At 40.8% G+C, this 18,912-nt stretch overlaps 2 protein-coding genes and 1 pseudogene across 2 annotated transcripts; 1 reads left to right on the top strand and 2 right to left on the bottom strand.

Annotated features, from left to right (window-relative positions):
* The first annotated feature begins 1,000 nt into the window (after nt 1-1,000).
* Nucleotides 1,001-7,573, top strand: LOC148691339 (uncharacterized; annotated as a pseudogene).
* Nucleotides 7,574-8,864: 1,291 nt separating this feature from the next.
* Nucleotides 8,865-9,914, bottom strand: LOC137733482 (uncharacterized). The gene is made up of 2 exons (XM_088683990.1): nt 9,750-9,914; nt 8,865-9,692 (listed from the first exon to the last, which is right to left on the bottom strand). Exons 1-2 carry the CDS (start codon nt 9,912-9,914, stop codon nt 8,865-8,867), a joined length of 993 nt encoding a protein of 330 aa, XP_088540116.1.
* A 1,915-nt stretch (nt 9,915-11,829) lies between these two features.
* On the bottom strand, nt 11,830-13,066 carry LOC148691338 (uncharacterized). Its single transcript, XM_088683989.1, has 2 exons — nt 12,741-13,066; nt 11,830-12,292 (listed from the first exon to the last, which is right to left on the bottom strand). The coding sequence occupies exons 1-2, from the start codon at nt 13,064-13,066 to the stop codon at nt 11,830-11,832; spliced, it is 789 nt and encodes a 262-aa protein (XP_088540115.1).
* Nucleotides 13,067-18,912: the final 5,846 nt, after the last annotated feature.

The following is an 18,912-nucleotide window of genomic DNA, read 5'->3' as shown; positions in this document are numbered from 1 at the left end:
TACTAAGATTATGAAGCCAACCAATTCATTTAGCAACAAACCATGGAAGCCAAAAATTGCTAAGCAAGTAGTAGTTTTTAGTTTGGGATTTACGCTAAGATGTGGTTGGTGCTTTTTCCAAGATAAAAAACCTTTAAAAATTGGGGTAAGTCTTGTCCCTTTTGGCAACAAGTGCTTAAAAGAATTCCTAGGCCCACAACACATAATTCCATTTGTCATTTTTGCCGCAATTTTCCCCTTCCTTGTATAAGCCAAGAGAACAAGTTTTGGCACCACTTTATGGCCCACTTTGCTAGGCATTCATGCATTAGTTCACCACCTTTCAGTTATGCCTAAAATAACATAGCAAAATATCAAAAGTTTACTTACTCCAATTTAAAAGCCCTGTATTAAGATAATTAATTAGGAATTTGTGGATAAATTGTACATTTCATAAGACATGTGCATGACGTCCATATTATGTGCATGCAGAGGGCATGAACAAAAATGCACATGGGTCTGCTAGGGTTAGGTGGGGCGATTGGGTTGTCAAGATTTTTGGGCCTCGTTCTCCCCGCGTTACTATTCAAGCTAGGTTTTAATCATTATTACTCTTCCTTACCAACCTAGCTATCCTAAACCCAATCCTCGATCTTTGTGGGCAATCATGACTATTGCGGTTGGCTTCCCTTTGGATTTTTTATAATTATTTTGTTTTGTTTTGTTTCATTTTTGTGCTTGTATGGCGATTGGCTTCCCCCTAAGCTGGTGTATTTATTTTGGGTTGCTCTAACCTTGTTCGTTGTCTCTAATTCCATCTATCTCTCTTGCCTTTCTGTCTACTATCTATTTCCTAACTTTACCTTTATGGCCAATTCTAAAGCTCTTGCTTTAAGCTTATCCCACCCTAAGACGCCTAGGATTTGTACTGAGCATCACATTCCAGGTGGGTGAACCCTTCCCTGGTCCACAACTTGTGCATGAACTTAGTGTTATAGAGAAGGCTTTTGGTATGTTCACCATGGAACGTGGTGTTACCAAGGTGAGTACTTCGTTGTTTATCCTTGAATGTTCGGTCAACACTTTAAGGCTAGGATTATGAAGTGGAAGTTTCGTCTTTTCTAGAATAATAAAGTCAAGAACACGTTTTATGTGAATCATTATGGTAGGAAGTGGTTTGATGTTGGACTCACAAATGGAGATGATCTTAATTTTGTGATGCAAAATCAGTCATGGTACATTCGTGGGCAAATTTTTCATCTTAAACGCTGGACCATTGAGTTTAGTGACATGTGTAGATGCACAGTATATGTATGAATGCATAATGAAGCTTTGTAGTGACATCTTGAAGCTTAGTAGGTGAAGTTTTTGTGTTAAAGCTTTGTAGGTGAAGCTTTTGTGTTGAAGCTTTTGTGTTGAAGCTTTGTAGGTGAAGCTTTGGTGTTGAAGCTTTTGTGTTGAAGCTTTGTAGGTAAAGTTTTTGTGTTGAAGCTTTGTAGGTGAAACTTTGTAGTTGAAGCTTTTGTATAGAAGTTTTGTAGGTGAAGCTCTTGTTTTGAAGCTTTTGTAGGTGAAGCTTTGTTGGGCACCATAAATTGATTTTGCTTCACACTATCTTGATCAAGAGTGTGTGAAGCTTTTGAGAATTGTAGTTGCTCTCCATTGATGAAGCTTTGTTGTTGAAGCTTTGTTTGATGTTGAAGCTTTGTTTGATGTTAAAGCTTTGTAGTTGAAAGTTGAACCTTTGTAGGTGAAGTTTTGGTGTTGAAGCTTTTGTGTTGAAGCTTTGTAGTTGAGAGTTGAACCTTTGTAGGTGAAACTTTTGTATTGAAGCTTTGTAGGTAAAGCTCTTGTGTTGAAACTTTGTAGGTGAAGCTTTTGTGTTGAAGCTTTGTTGGGCACCATAAATTGATTTTGCTTCACACTATCTTGATAAAGAGTGTGTGAAGCTTTTGAGAATTGTAGTTGCTCTCCATTGATGAAGCTTTGTTTGATGTTGAAGCTTTGTAGGTGAAGCTTTTGTGTTAGTCACCATAAATTGGTTTTGCTTCACACTATCTTGATCAAGAGTGTGTGAGGCTTTTGGCATTTGTTGTTGCCTTTCATTTGTTGAAGCTTTTGTTGGCACTATAAATTGAGTGTGTGAGGTTTTTGACATTTGTTGTTGCCCTTCACTTGTTGAAGCTTTTGTTGGCACCATAAATTGATTTTGCTTCACACTATCTTGATCAAGAGTGTGTGAAGCTTTTGAGAATTGTTGTTGTCTTCCATTGATGAAGTTGTTGCGTTCCCCCTTCTCTATTTTTTATTTTTATTTTTTTTTTGGAATGGGGGGAACTGAAAATTTGAAGTTTGAAATTCCCTAGCTTGTGGAAGTTTCAAGACTTTCCATGTGGGGCTTTCTCAGGGTTTGAATTTTGAATTTCTTTGTCCTGTTGAACTTATATAAGAAGGATAAGTCTTCATTCTTTAACTTGCCTTCATTTGCTTATTTTGTAGTAATTTTGGAAGACAGTGTTCTCTAGTTGAGAGGGATTCCGGCATTGCTTTGCATCATCTTCAGGTTGCTAGTTTTCTCCACTAGATTGCATGCTTTCATTCTGGTTGAATTGTTTGAGTGTTCATGTATTTGGTTAAGAACATGATGAACTGGTTGACCTTTTTCTTCATGCCCTAGGAACTTCCTTATGTTTCGATCTTTCATGTAGTGATAGAGTTTGTTTCTGTTTGTTGTAGATGTCAAAGTCTGGAAGTCCTAGTGATGAGGGCTCCCCTAGCTCTAGCTCTAGGTTTGAGCTTGTAATGTTGGAGTCTTTAGGGCCTTTGTTGGAGTCTTGTACCAAAGAAACGTTGTATGATTTTCGCAATTGTCAAACTTTAACCAATATTAGTTCTTCCTCCTTCATGTCAGTGGGTGAGGGGGTTGTTTTTGACGCCATACCCATATTTCGCTTTGAGTTCACAGCAGAACTTTTAGAGAAAAACTTATTAGATAGCGAAAGGTAGCTTGAAGCCCTAAGGCAGTCATGTAGTATCCCCCGCAATGCAGGAATGCATTTGGTACATCATTGATGCATGAATTATACGCACACAAATTAAACCATCTTTTTGACAATTGTAGTATAAGTATAAGTAGGGATCGTTCTGGACCGGGGATTAGGAGGGATTGTTAATCACTTGGATTTGACTCAAAAACGTAAAAACACAATATAAAACACTAAACTAGACTCAAAGAATGCAAAACTAAACTTTAAAACACTAAAACAAACCAAAAGACTCAAACATTACCCAAAACACTCAAAACTGCCTTAAAATCACTTTCTGGGCAGTTTTGAGCACTTTGAGTACTTTGGACGAATTTATGTAACAAATTGAATCACAACACTTATAAACATAAACTAAATTGATTTCTAACTAATTTGACAAGAAAGTAAAGGGGGTTTAGGTTTTGACGAATTTAAACTAAAAGAACAGATTGTAAGTAAAAGCAAAATGTAAATGTGAATGTGTGATAGAATTTAATGGAATGAAGGCTAGCTAAGGGGTTCATCTCCATACATGTTATACTTGCATAATAAAACGATTTCCAATTGCATTTCAATAAATCATTAATTCTCAACACTCCAAGTTAATTAGGTCCGCTTAAATTAACTTTCAAATCTTCCTAATGTTATTGAATTGGATGATTGCATACGACAACCCAAAACATTCCCTACAAGTCCCCTACATGATTGCATAATAGAGATACAAGCAAGAATCATTATGCTCTATGAAAATTATAAGTGTTGATGAGGCATTCGTTACTATGGAATACGCATGAAACTTATGCCAAGAATTCGTTTAACGCGATTGTTTATAAGCAACCTCCACTACTTGTGAATATAAGTTCATAACGATTAGGTGAAACTCACTTATATTCTAGCGTCAAAATTCATGCATGAAAATTAAGCGCGCATTCTCAATAAACATACATAAATAAGTTATCAATCAAACGGTTAAACAAATTGAATCCACAACTTATGAAACGCAATTAGAAGTAATCAAATCAAAATGCAAGCATAAACATATATTTCGAATCCCCCCCTAGCCAAGGGGGGTTTAGTTCCTCATAACTTTGAAATCAAAGAAACACCTAAACATTCCAACAACTCAAACTTGAATTGTATGAACGTTTAGGCACTCTTCTCTTCCATTCCTCATACGTACAAAACAAAGAGAATTGAATTTAAACATTGAAATCAAAGAAACACCTAAACATTCCAACAACTCAAACTTGAATTGTATGAACGTTTAGGCACTCTTCTCTTCCTCGTTGTTCTATCACAAGGTCTAAGGTGAGTTTTGGGATAGTGTGAAGTGTTTTGGAGGGATGGGGAGTGGTTGGAGTGGTGTTTGGATTAGTAGGGAAACTCACGGCCAAGGGGATGATTTCTGGTGGTGTTTTGGATGATTTTCTGAATATGGACGAATTGAAATGAGAATGAATGGAATGGATGCTTATTTATAGGTGAAATGGGGGGGAACATGACAGCTAGGAGGGAATGTGGCTGCATGTTTGAATGATTAAAGGATGCATGTGGGTTGGAAATGCATGTGCAATGAATATGTGGCTGCATGTGCAAGGGGACAATCTGGAAATGAAAAGAGAAATGCATGTGGCTGCAATAGCATGTGGAATGGATGGGAGTGCATGTGGCTTAAAGGGGGAAATGCATGTGGCTGAAATGAATTAAAGAGTGGGAAGTGCATGTGCATGGCAAATGATGTATTTTCTGGATGAATGAACGTGCATGTGAATTAAAGCTAAAGTGGAATGACAATGGCATGTGGAATGGCTGAATTGAATGATTAAAGTGCACGACACAAAGGGATGTGTTGGTGTGTGAATGGAAATGCAATCTGAAATGGGAGAGCATGTGGGTGGAAATGCATGTGGGTGAATGTGTGGCTGCATGGATTAAAGAATGGGAGTGCATGTGTTGAATGATTAAAGTGCATGTGCAATGTTTTAAAGGATGGAATGATGGAGGAACAAGTGCATGTGAATGCATGGTGATAGCATGTGCACGGTTTTGGTTGGAATGCAAGGGAATGTGCTGAAATGATGGTTTCTTTGGTGATGAATGTGGCTGCAAGGTGTGAATGATTATGGGTATGATAAGTGATAAGTGTATGGTTATAAGTGATATGATATGTGGTTATTATAAGTGATAAGTGGTGATGATAAGTGTATGATATGATAAGTGAATGATATGATAAGTGTATGATATGTGGTGAATGATATGTTAAGTGAATGGTTTAAGTGTTTAAAATAGGGAACAAAGCCCTTCCTTGCATGGCAAGGAAGGGAGACACAAGGAAACATACGATAATGTCCTAAGGTTGCAAGGAATGTTGTTTTTGTGTTCTAAAATGCGTAGGAGTCTTCAATGATGCTCAAACATGAGGTCTTTTAGGATTTAACTTTCCTACTTCAAGTCTTCAATTTCGTCCATCCTCTTGGCTCCAAGCATATGATATCCATTCCAATCTCTAATTTGCTCCAAAAGGCACCAAAAGGCATCCTTTTGCATACCTTGCCCTTAGAACCTACAAACACACGAAAATAGCTTAAAGTACTAAAATAACTAAAGAAACATAACGTAAATGCACGAGAACAAGCCATTTAAGTCGCATGAATATGCTCCTATCAATCATGAAGAGTTGCCATCTGAACCGCCCAAGGGTCATGTCATGTTCTATACCCAAATATTATTGACCTTAGGGGTGAAGTTGCCTTTACACCCTTGGTTGCAACGGATGCTATCTTTCATTGGATATGCGCCTGGGCATCTCAATCCTGGTTTTTGGGATACCTTGATCGGGTTTTATATTATCTGAATGGAATGTGGGTTAGGTGAGCCTTCCTTCCATCAGTGGCGCTACTGCTATAAGATGCGCCCAGTGAAAGCATGCCCAGGGTATGCCGAGTGTGCATGTCGGAATGAGAGATAGCGTATTGTCTTTGGTAAGAAAAAGGCGTAATGCACTTGGAAAAATCGTTGGTGCTTTCTTTATAATGATTGGGAGCATGTTAGGGGTGTCACGCCTGAGTGACGTGTTCTTACTCACTTCCAGACTGTAGGTTGTAATGTATCCATTGTTTGCTATTTGTTGTAGTTTCTTTTTGTGTCTAACATTTTCCTTCATGCAGTAACTCGAGGCAACATCAAATTGTTCGGACGGGAATTGGCTGATGTAGAGAAGGTGTTAAGGGTGCCTAAGGATGATAGACATTTGGGCAAGCTACAACCTTTGTTTCAAAAGTACGGTTTCCAACCCCTAGTGTCGGAGTGCCAGAGACGAGCAAGTAAGTTGTATCCTTCATTTCGCCCTCTCTTTCTTTTACAAAGTTGCATTCTTTACTTTGATTTTTCTTGTTCAATGGAGAAAGTGAGCAAGAAAGGGGGGGGACTAACACCAAGAAAGGGAAAACACCCATGTTAGTTCCCGTAGATGACATTTTGTTTCACAAGGGAGCTCGTAAACACAGGGGGAGGCCAGCCCCTAGACCTAAGTCGCAAGAGAAGGTCCTCAAGATCACTGCCTCAAAGAGAGCTGAAGCTGAGGCTATCAGGTGTGCTGCTGCCATAGTTGCAGGGGAGGAGAGACGACTGTTGCCTCTTCTTCCTACCATCGATCCCATCTTTCCTCTAACCATGAAGTCCACTGACCAAGAAGGTGACCCTAGCTCCAGCCGTAAGAGGAAGTATAAGGAAGAGGTTGGCAACATCCATTGGAAGGATTTGAGGGTTGCCATGCAGCCAAGTAGTTTTAGGTATGTCAATAATTGCTTGGCCGGACGTCGATCCACTGTTGACGAGCTTGGCGAGCTGCTAGATGAGAATGAATCAGATCGTGACCTGATCATCTTGTCATGTAGGTCATGACTGAGTACGACGACAGATTATGAGAGGTTGAGTGGTACAAGGCAAAGTTTAAAGAGAATAACCAGCTTGTGAATGATGCCAGAAAAACAAGCAAAGCTTTGGGTGAGGCCATCCGCCTCAAAGATCAACACTTTGAGAGTTTGAAGAGGCGAAATGGTGAGAATGTGAGGCTCAAGAAACAACTGGAGGGGACTGGGAAACAGTTGGAGACTACTATCCTCGAAGTTTCCAAGGTTAAAGGGGAGTTGGATAATGCCTTGGTTGAAGTTTCTGAGCTAAAGAGGAGTATCCCAACTGAGAAGGACACTGCCGTGCAGGAGTTCTTAGGTTCCCAGGCCTTTCAAGATGCTTTTAAACCTCACTGCATCCGGGCGGCTAATTTTGAGAAAAGGAAATGGATGGCCGTCCTTGAGCATTACGATAATGGAAACATTATCCAAAAGTACCGTGATGAGATGAATGAGTACCGACAAAGAGGTGAAGCCTTCGTCCTCACAGTTGATCCTAGTAGTGAGGATGACTCTGATAATGAGGCTAGTGTCGGTGAGCAGTCTCAGGAGAGTGAGGATGGTTTTGGAGATACCGAGGATGATGGCGATGACGATGCGGTTGAAACGCAAAGTGATATTTTCAAGGGTTTGGCCTCAGATGAGGATGACTCATAGTGCCTTTTTTTTTTTTTCTGCATGTATTTTGAATGTACTAGTTTGTTGTTTGTGTGGCATGTGCCATGTACTCTGGATGTACTAGTTTGTTATTTGTCTGGCATGTGCTATGTTATAAGGCTGAGGGTTTTTTGTTTGTGTATGTTTGCAACCTTGTACTGTGCACTTTGATGTTATTTGCCAAGTATTTGTACTATCATTGATGAATGTTTGGTTATGTTTGAATAGATCCCTTGTTTGGATATAAGTCATGTTGACATATATATATAGACTTTATTTCATGTTGTAAGCATTCGTGTTGAAGCTTCAAACCTGAGCGTTTCAGTGATAGGGATGTAAGGGAGTTAAGACCAAGTTGTCTAAATCAACTTTTCATTGAATTGATGCCAAATGGCCTTCATTACATAGGATGCCGAATGGCCGTAGCTCAACACTTGTACAGTGTGAGTCTACTTGTAATAGTACTTCAAGTGATCAGCGTTCCATAGATGGCCAAGGGTCTTGCCATCGGAGCTCCTGAGCTTGTAGGAACCAGGGCGACTGATGCCAATAACTTCAAACGGTCCATCCCAATTTGGGCTAAGCGTTCCTTCACTCGGGACTCTGTCGCAGAGTAGTCTTTTCTTCAATACCCAGTCCCCCACTTTGAAAGAGAGAGGTTTAACTCTTGAGTCATAGTAGTTGGAGATGCGCTGCTTGTAGGCGACATTCCTTAAGTGAGCCTGGTTTCTGTGTTCCTCGACTAGATCCAAGTTGAGGGTGAGTTGTTTGTCATTTTCACTTTGCATGTAGTTCTGGACTCGGAACGTTGCTTGCTCAAGCTCAACTGGGACAACAGCCTCTGTACCAAAGGCAAGTGAGAATGAAGTTTCTCCTGTTGAAGTTCGATATGAAGTGCGGTATGACCAAAGAACTTAGGGTACAAATTCTGGCCAACAATATTTAGCCTTGTCCAAGCTGGTTTTCAAAGTGCGCTTGATTATTTTGTTGATGGCCTCAACTTGTTTGTTAGACTGGGATGAGCTAGGGAGGCAAAACATAAGTTGATGTTGAACTTAGAACAGAACATCCTGAACTTCTTGTTGTCGAACTGTCGCCCATTGTCCGTGACTATCGCATTAGGAATGCCAAATCTGCAAAGGATGTTCTTCCATATGAAGTCTTCTATTTTTGCCTCAGTAATGGTTGCCAAGGGTTCTACTTCGGCCCACTTTGTGAAGTAGTCAAGTGCAACGATTGCATAGCGGACCTTGCCCTTTCCTGCAGGCATTGGGCCAATCAGATCAAGTCCTCATTGGGCGAAGGGCCAAGGGTTGATCATAAGAGTAAGAGGCTCGGGAGGGGAGTGATGAATAGTTGCGTAGCGTTGACACTTATCACATGAGCGAGATATTTTAATGGCATATTGGTGGAGTGTTGGCCAGTAATATCCTTGGCGAAAAGCCTTGTGTGCTAGGGATCGAGATCCAGCATGATCTCCGCAGACTCCTTCATGTATTTCTCGAAAGACAATTTCTGCTTCCGCAGGTGTAAGGCACCGTAAGTATGGTAGGTTAAAACCTCGCTTGTAGAATTGGTCATTAATGATCAGGTAGCGGGTAGACTTGTATCGAATCTGCTTAGCTTGGACTTTATCATTTGGGAGGGTGCCATGAACAAGGAATTTATAAATTGGGGTGATCCAGCTATTCCCCTGTTGCAAGTTGCACACTTCTGCGACCATGGTGCTTGGTGTTGCCAACAATTCGACATGAATTTTTCTCCCAATCTTGTTTTCCACTGCTGAGGTGAGGTGAGCCAAAGCGTCTGCATGACTGTTTGCCGTTCGAGAGACTTGGGTGATCTGGTAGTGGAAATGCTTGAGCAAAAGCTGCGTTTGTGCAAGATACGCTGCCATGGAGTTATCCTTAGCGTCAAAGTTGTTCGTGACCTGGTTAACCACCAATTGGGAGTCACTGAAGACATTAATTTGTTTAATTCCAAGGTGTTTGGCCAAACGTAAGCCTGCTAAAAGGGCCTCATATTCGGCCTCATTGTTTGACGCCTTGAATTTGAAGCGAAGAGCATACTCCATTGCCACTTTGTCGGGGGTAGTCAGGACTAGTCCTGCTCCACAGCCCTTTTGGTTGGATGAGCTATCAACTTATAGAGTCCATACTGGGAATGTTGGTTTTACCTTTCGGGTTTCCAGGGGTGATGAAGCCGCTGCCTCAGGTGTAGGAGAAATGTCGACGGGATAAGTGAATTCGGTGATGAAATCTGCAACTGCTTGGCCCTTTTTAGCTGGCTTTGGGTGGTAGGAGATGTCAAACTCTCCCAGTGCTATGGCCCATTTGATCATTCGCCCTGAAGTGTCAGGACTTTGAAGTATTTGTCGAAGGGGGTGATTGGTAAACACGATGATGGAGTGTGCTTAGAAGTAAGGGCGAAGTTTCCGAGCAGACATGACTAATGCTAGAGCTAATTTCTTAATGTTGGAGTATTGTGTCTCCGCATCTTGTAGAGCCTTGCTAGCGTAGTAGACAGGTCGTTCGATATTACCATCCCTACGAATGAGGACAAAACTAACTACTGAAGCTGAGACAGATAGATAGACAATTAGGGTGTCGTCAACTTCAGGTTTGGAAAGTAGAGGGGCTTTACTCATGTACTCCTTGAGGTTCTTAAATGCTTCAGCACATTCATCGGTCCACGTAATGTACTTCTTACTTCCCTTAAGTGCTTTGAAAAAAGGAGCACATTTGTCTGTGGCTTTAAAGATGAACCTGGTCAAGGCTGCCACCTTGCCAGTAAGGCTCTGGATGTCTTTTGAGGTTACTGGTTCTTTCATGTCCATAATTGCTTTGATCTTCTCGGGGTTAGCTTCAATGCCTCGTTGGCTAATCATGAAGCCCAAGAATTTTCCAGAGCCCACATCGAAAGCGCATTTGTTGGGGTTCAACCGCATTCGATACTTCTTCAGGATGAAGAAGGTTTCAGACAAGTTGGCAATGCGTTGGTTGGCAAGTTTGCCTTTGACTAACATATCATCAACATAAACTTCCATGCTTTTCCTAATCTGTTCAGCGAACATTGAATTGACTAATCTTTTATAAGTCGCCCCTGCATTCTTTAGGCTGAATGGCATGACTTTATAACAATATAATCCTCTATCAGTGGTGAAGGCTGTGTGTTCTTGGTCCGAAGGGTTCATGAGGATTTGATTGTACCTTGAGTAAGTATCCATGAAGCTCAAGAGTTCACACCCTGCTGTAGAGTATATAAGTCTATCAATGAGAGGAAGGGGAAAGCTATTATTCGGGCATCCTTTGTTTAAGTCGGTGTAGTCGATACACATTCTCCACAAGATCTTTTGAAGCAAAAGACTTTCCTTGGTCGGATTTTTCTTAACAAGGACCACATTTGCTACCCACGTTGGATAATTGACTTCACGGATGAAGCTTATGCTTTTGAGTTTTTCAACTTCTGCCTTCATTGCTTCATATCATTCAGCATCACAAGATCTTCGTTTCTGCCTCACCAGCTTGGTCTTGGGATCAATACTCAAGCGATGACAGATGATATCGGGAGAGATGCCTGGCATGTCCTTGTATGACCAGGTGAAGACTTCAGTGTTCTCTTGCAAAAAAGAGATTAATGCCAACCGAATGGGTGGTGACAAAGTGGTGCCAATCTTCACTATGCGATCTGGATAATCTTTTGAGATAGAGACCTTCTCCAACTCTTTAACAGGTTGTGCTTGCTGGGTGAAAGAGTCATCTCGAGGATCGTCGGGTTGATTGTTACCACCGTGAATATTCAAGTTGGCTTTGTCTAAGCTGGTCTTGATAACTTGGTCATGTATAGAAAGTGTTTCTTTGGGTACATGCAAGTGTTGTTGCTTGACTGAAGTGTTGTAACATGATCGTGCACAAAGTTGATCTCCTCTGATAACCGTTGCCATAGGGGGTTGGAAATTTCATCAATAACATATGTGTGGATACTATGGCCTTGAGATCATTGATGCTTGTGCGCCCAAAGATGACATTGTATGCCGTTGGGCAGTCAACCACCAGGAAGTTAGTGGTGATGGTGGCTGTGTACGGGCCTGTACCGATGGTGAAGGGTAAATGTACGCTCCCTAAAGGTTGCACGACATCACCAGAGAAGCTTATCAGAGGAGAAACCGAGTGATCGAGCAAGTGTTCAGCTACATTAAGTGTTTTGAAAGCTTCAGCAAACATGATATTGACCGACGCCCACGTGTCTACCAGGATTCATCGTACATCAAAGTTGGATATGTGAGCCTCCACAATCAGTGGGTCGTTGTGAGGATAGATGATACATCTTGCTTCCTCAGGGTAGAAACATATTGGATCCCAGTTAGGCTTTTGGTACTTGCCTCCCTTGATGTCTTCCACGTGAAACACTTGGTGGCCAGGCTTCAACGTTCGTTCATTGTTTTTCATGGCCCTGTTGGAAGATTCAGATATGGGTATGCCACCGCTTATGGAATATATCACATTCACTTGGCGTTGGTTGCGGTTATCCCTTGGAGGGTGAAAGAGGAACTGGTCAATTTTTCCTTCACATGCCAAAGCTTCAATATGATCACAGAGGGTGATACATTTCTTGCCGTCATGGCCATTATACTCGTGGTAACCACAAAACATGACTGTGTTCTTCGTGGACTTGAAATCTGGCTCCCTCGGCCTTGGCTTTGGTATCAAGTGAGTTATACTGCGGTAAATAGCCATGCATATGGCGTTCAAAGGTGTGTATGTCTCATACCTCGGGGTAGGACCATTCTTGACACGTGTTTGGCCCACTGCATTGACTGCCTGGGGGTGAGTATTATCGTGGCGATACCTTTGGTTATCGCGATAGTGCCCCTTACTTTTTTTTATTAAAATGAGACTGGTGAGGATGGAAGTTTTTCCTCTTGCCCTGAGAATGATACGCCTGTTGACTTGGCGAGGTATTAGGTAGGGCAGGGGGAAGCGTCGCTGCTGTTTGGAAGGTTGAGGTCTTCGCATTCGGTTGGATTTGGCTTTCACTCCCCATTTGCTGATAAGGGATGGCTGTAGGGAGTTTCCCTTGATATGTCCTTGCCTCGGCGGAGGCATGGTTATAAGCTTGTGCCATTACCTCAGAGTAAGTCTTCCAAGTGTTAGCATTGATCATGTACTTGAAGAAACAGTCGCGTAGGCCTGGCGTGAAGGTTTTAAGGGCGGTCTTGTCATCTGCCTCAGCGCAGTGAGAATACTCATGGTTAAAGCGGCCGGCATACTTTCGTAGTGACTCATCTGGCTTCTGGCAAATAGTGTACAAGTCATCTGCGGAATGCAAGCGATCTGTCTGGAAGATGTGTTGAGAGACAAATAGTTTCCTCAGTTCCTCAAATGAGTCTATCGTCTCAGGTGGAAAACGGAAATACCTATTCAGAGCTCCGCCAGAGAGGGTAGAGGGGAAGAGAAGACATCGTTCTTCATCAGTGTGCATCCGGTATGCCATGGTGGACTCAAAGAGGTTAAGGTGTTCAATCGGGTCCTCTCTTCCAGTGTAGAGTTGTAAGCCAAGCTTCTGCTTTGTCTTTGCTTGGAGGGGGTGTCGAAGATCCTCCTTGTAAGAAGGCTAGGCCTAGGTTGGTTCCAGTCAGGTATTTCGGCTTGACGTTCAGCCTTCAACTTGTTTACTTCCTCAAGGAGTTGTAGGGCAAGGGGGTCCTGAGTGGAGTTAGGTACTGCTGGATCCTTCTTCCGTAAGTCTCTATCTGCTCTTGGAAGTAGGAAAGCTTGGTCAAGGGCATGGGATTTTTCTTTGGACTCACTGTACTGACTTCCAGGGTGAGCCTGTCGAAACGCCCCCGAGTCCCCCGTACCTTCATATTCTTTTAGGACATGTCGCTCATTCCCTAGATTGGCAATTGGCTTGGGGCATGGAAGATGACCGAACCTCTCAGAAACCCTTGGATCATTGACCTTCGAGCTTATGTGGATAGGGTTCTCTCGACGTTGCCTCAGGAAGTCCCGACAGTCGCAATAAACGGCTTTTGATCATTCTACTCTTTCTGCAAGAAAGTGCCTTCCTCCACTTCTCCTGCTTCAGGTCGAAGCAGTTGGGTTGAGAGAGGTCTCATGTTGATCAACACCTTGATGAGTAACTCGCTCCCCATTAGGGATATCCATGTTGAAGGCAGGTGATCCCCCGTGTTGGGGGGTACCCAGGTGGTGGTTGACTTCCCCGGGGGCGATGAGTTCGTGTGTTTGAGTATGCCTAGCTTCATGGAGCATTCCAAAGAGCTTCTCCTACTGCTCCTGGAGGATCTCATTCTTTATCGCTATCTTGTTGTTCTAAGCCTCTAGCTCATCGACTTTAGCCTGAAGAGCAAACCTCTTTCGTTCATTCTTTCGTTGCTTTGCACTAAGTGCGAGGGGGTGTCGTTCTGCGTGCTGTGGCTCCCTTCATTCCCCATGTTGGAGAAGGGTGCCTGGTCGAAAGAAAGTGTGCGAATGGTGGAAACCAGCTTGACAAAGCTGGAGAGAGTAGGAATAAGTGTGTTTCCCACAGACGGCGCCAAATGTTGATGCACAAAATCGGCAAGGACTTTGGTACAACAGAAGTTTGTGACCTTCGTTAGATTGCTCTGGTCATTAGTGTGGATAAGTATGTAAATGAATAGAGATAGGGAAGCAAACAACACAAGATGTACGTGGTTCACCCAGATTGGCTACATCCACAGAGTAGAGGAGTTCTCATTAGTTGTGAAGGGTTTACACAAATACATAGGTTCAAACTCTTTTTTAGTGAGTTCTAGTGAATAGTTTAGTACAAATGACATTTGGGGTTATTGTGGGAGAATGATCCCCTTTTATAGAAGAGAGTTTCTAGCTTTGTTCTGACATTGACACGTGTCATGTTGTGATTGACCTTTGATATCGACACGTGTTGCGCTGTGATTGGCCTCTGATACTGACATGTGTCGCGTTGTGATTAGCCTCCTGGTTGGAGGAAAAGTCTTGTGGGTCCTTGACGGTATACTGTTGACCGGTGCTTAGTAGTTTCGGGATTGGTTAAGTATAGTACAAACAACATGAATACCAACAACAACCTAGTTGTTTGGGCTAGGCTTATGCGTGACCCGGTGCAAGACAAGGAGGCTAATATTATTAAGGTCATCACTCAGCCTATGGGCAATATCATTCGAGTGAATGATGTCACTCTGCGTTTGGATGGGCTCTTAGTCAAGGTTTTTGTTGAGGTTGACTTGAGTTTCCCACTTAAGAGGGTCAGGGAGAATGATCACCCTATTCTTATAAGCTACGAGAAAATTTTTGAGGTCTGTTATTATTGTGGGAGGCATATGTTGGATAATCATGCTTGCCTTGAGTTGGAAAATGATGATGGCTATTTCTTAATTGATAGGGTCTGTTGGAACCAAATTTGCGCATCGTCGTGACTACAAGCAACCTGCAAAACAGTAAACAACTGTGAGCAAGCCTAAGACCAGGGGAAGGGTGTGCTGGCCAAAGGCTCTCCCATGGTCAATTTAGTGAATGATTTTAGACTTAAGCAGTGGGCAAGAAAATTCAAGTGTTTAGATTACTTTATCATAGATGAACCCTAGATGGGTGTATTTATATAGTGGTGGAGAAAGACCTTTTAGGATAGAATCCTCGTTCTAAGCTGGGAGAATCCTAGAGGATATATAGAAGTAGATATTGCATCATCTTAGGAGTTACGATTACTTGCGGCGCATGCCGATTGTTAGATTGTAGGAACTTCAAGACTTATAGGACCTGATTGTGTCCATATATATATAAGATTGCATGTCTTACGGAATGAGCATAGTCATCCAGCAGAGTCGCTAGGAGTCCACCTAGTACCCTGGAGTAAAGTGATGGTGACACCGTTACTTCGTCTGGTACAGCTTCGCCTGGAGCTGGTGATTCCATGACCGAACTTCTGAGGTAACTGCATTCGATCAACCTTATTTCGGTCCTGAAAAATCATGGTCCCAAAATTTCCCCTAACTATTTGTTTAAGAGGCAACTCGTTCCCCTTGAGGATGGATCGTTATCCAAAGACCATGCCTTCCGGAGTAAGCTAGAATACATACTGCTTGGTTTTCAAATTCTTATGAAGGATGTAACCCTTGGTATCGAGGTGGAAGCATTTCAAATCTAGTCGTGCAGTCTTGGGCATCGTGCTAGAAAGTTCGCAATGATGAGATCCTACACTTTGGGGCGTGTTTACAAAAAAGGAGAAATTTTCTCCGATATGCTTCATTTATTTCAACTACCATATTGAAAGATCCACAAGAGAGTCGGTTTGAATTCAACGACTAGATGACTCTGTCTTTCGATGCCTATAAATCCTCGGATATCTTCCTTTTTACTCTACCAAAATCTTTCAAGTCACCCGTTGTAAGAAAAGGCTCCAATTTTCTTGTCATACTGATTTCAAAATCCTGTGTTTCCTTGAAGCGCTTCACATGGCGTCCTCAAGCAAGAAATCCAAGCTGGCTAAGGTTTCTCCTTATAACATTCCTTTGACGAGAGTCTGTAGCTAAGAAGAGGGTGAAGCTTTCGTTGAAGACCATCACGACATTTTGAACGATTGTAATGTTTGGTGGAAAGCTGGTCATAACATCTATGCTGACGTACCAATGCTGTCTGATCCCAGCGTCTGTGCACTAGAATTTACCCATGGTTTCTAGACTTGGGTCTTCGTTTTCCTCTTTCCGTCTTTATGAAAGGCATTTTGTTATGTTACGACATAGCAGTCTGCAATCTCTCTCCTACTGCCTTTAGGCTTATCACTTGTTTTGAGTTGCTAAATCAGTGGTATGGGGCTGAATTGGATATCCCTCAGTTTAGAATGTTGCACAACATCCATAGGGTTTCTACAACCATTACTACTTTACGGCCAAATCTAGCCTTGCCTGGGGGCGTATATTCAGGACATTTCGTGTCATGACAGGGATTGTTACAATTCCTCAGAGGGAAATCAATTAGAAAAACGTATGGTTCCATCGAATTGTCCGGTTTTTAAAAAGGCAAAAAAAACTTTTCATAAAAAAAGGTTATTTTCATTTAATAATAACTTAATTGATATACGATCATTTTCTCCCTTCATACTTTCATACAAAAAAGAATAAAATGAGATTTGATAGTTGTTTGGTTGCCGAGAAAATGGGTGAACATAATGAACAATGGCAGAAACAATTCTATTTTTATAGTTTGTTACACAGCGAGACTAAATATGTACTACATTACATCATGCATGATGACAAGGAAGCAAACTAACTATATAGAAGGGGGTAAAAAAAGCACCCCGTAAATAACACAATCCTCAAATTCATGATCTTGATATGCACAAGCTTCACAAACCGTAAGGGTGTCAGCATTCACTTTTTAAAATTTATTATCATTCATTTAGAAAGGGAGAGTTTCGGACTCACGATATAGAAGTAAAAAGTCAATACCCTAAGGAGGGAGAATTTCGAACTCAGAACGCATGAGTGAGATGTAATACAGGTTTGGTTCAGTTGTAACTAACGCTAAAAGATCTAAATTGAAGCCAAACGGATAAAGATTCATTTTTAAAAGAACAAAGCAATTATTCTTTAGTAAAAACATGAAAACAATCGAATCGAAATCGCATGGTTCATTGTACAAAAATAAATAAATAAATAATTAATTAAATAAAATGAAAAAAAAAAAAAAAATCATATGGCTCGGTTTTTCCAGTTGGCTGGTATTTCAGTAAAAATGCAGTTATTCTTCATTTTTCTGTTGCTGGAAGTTTACTTACCGAAAGAAGGTTTTTCTGATTTGATTACTTAATGGAGATACGTACAGTTCATCAATAAATATATGCATATAACTGATAAACAAAAATATGCATATAAGGAAGCACAGCTACCTGCATCCTGTCAAATTTGGTGTGCCGGAATAACTTGTGATGAGTTGACCTTAAAAATAGAATCTCCCGATGAGATTCGTATATCAAATTCCAAGTTATTAGTTATACGATATACAGATTCTATTTTGGCACTAATAATAAAACAAACATGTATACTTCAAGACATGCATGCATGATGACGATGACTTGATATAAAATAATTAAACAAACATATATTTTAAGGCATGCAGGATGACTTAAGAGCAGAGTTTTCAGCATGCTAGGAGTCCCGTTCTCCTAAATTTTAGCGTTCAAGTAAATCGTGAGTACTAACCCTTCAGTCTTAATTCAACAATAGTGGAGAAAATACAACAGCAAAAATTACATGACCACCATTATTATATTAGGATCGAACAATAGATGAACTTCACTTTTATTTACCTCTGATGTTTGGGAGAACATGATTGGGTATATGCTAGTAGAACTAAATATTAAGGATGATACTTGCGTTCCCTCTTTAAGGTATGAGCTCATTCCTCCATTTGAAATAATGTATCTTGACTGTACAAATTTCTTAATTGGAACCGTTTAATTTGTTAATCTTCAATCAAAGATCACCCACGTAAAAAATCATTTTAATCGAAGATCATTTAGTCATTCAAATGTATAGAACAAAGTGACAATGTACGTGTCAAGTAGCATATTGATGATTTATTTGATATGCTTTGATGATTAAACGATCTCCAATTTGAATTATTTTTTCGTATGAGTGATCTTAATAAATTAAACGGTTCCGACCTTTGATTTTAATCAGTTAAAATATGTTATTCACGAATAGGGATATGTACATTCCCATGCGTGGATGCAAGTATTATCCAAAAAAGAATACATTGGATGCAGTCCCTAATCACTAGTGTACATTGATTGAAACCCTATTAGTTTTTAGATTTTGACCAAAGTCCCTTGACTTTGTACACATCAGCATATTAGCATTAATCAATTTCCATGTCAACTATTTATATTTAAATTAAGCATTATATTAAATATTGTAATATAGACATCCTTTAAAGCAATTTTTTTGTCCAAAAATTTAAAGCAATTAAATAAAATAAATTACCACATTTATTGGATATAAACTCCCATAAGATTTGAAATTTAACGTTTATGGGATTAAACAACAAACTCCACCCATAGAAAACCTTAAACCAATTAAAAATTGGTGATTAAAATGTGGAAAATGTTACAGTCATATTTAGAATCGGAATGTGATTGTGTAAATCCTAGTGTATATAGGGTAAGGATTTAACCTATCCTACTACTATAAATAAAAGCACAATGGGGTGATACAACACACACCTCACAATTAAATCTCTCTATTCTTTCTCTTATTGCCCCCCCACCTCACCCTCTCTATTCCCTTAGAATAGTTCAGTCAAATAGGCTTACAACACGTT

This window comes from Pyrus communis, chromosome 14 (genome assembly GCF_041283825.1).
Source record: "Pyrus communis isolate YQ-2024b chromosome 14, ASM4128382v1, whole genome shotgun sequence".
Lineage (NCBI taxonomy): Eukaryota > Viridiplantae > Streptophyta > Magnoliopsida > Rosales > Rosaceae > Pyrus > Pyrus communis.
This window is presented reverse-complemented; position numbering and strand designations above follow the sequence as displayed.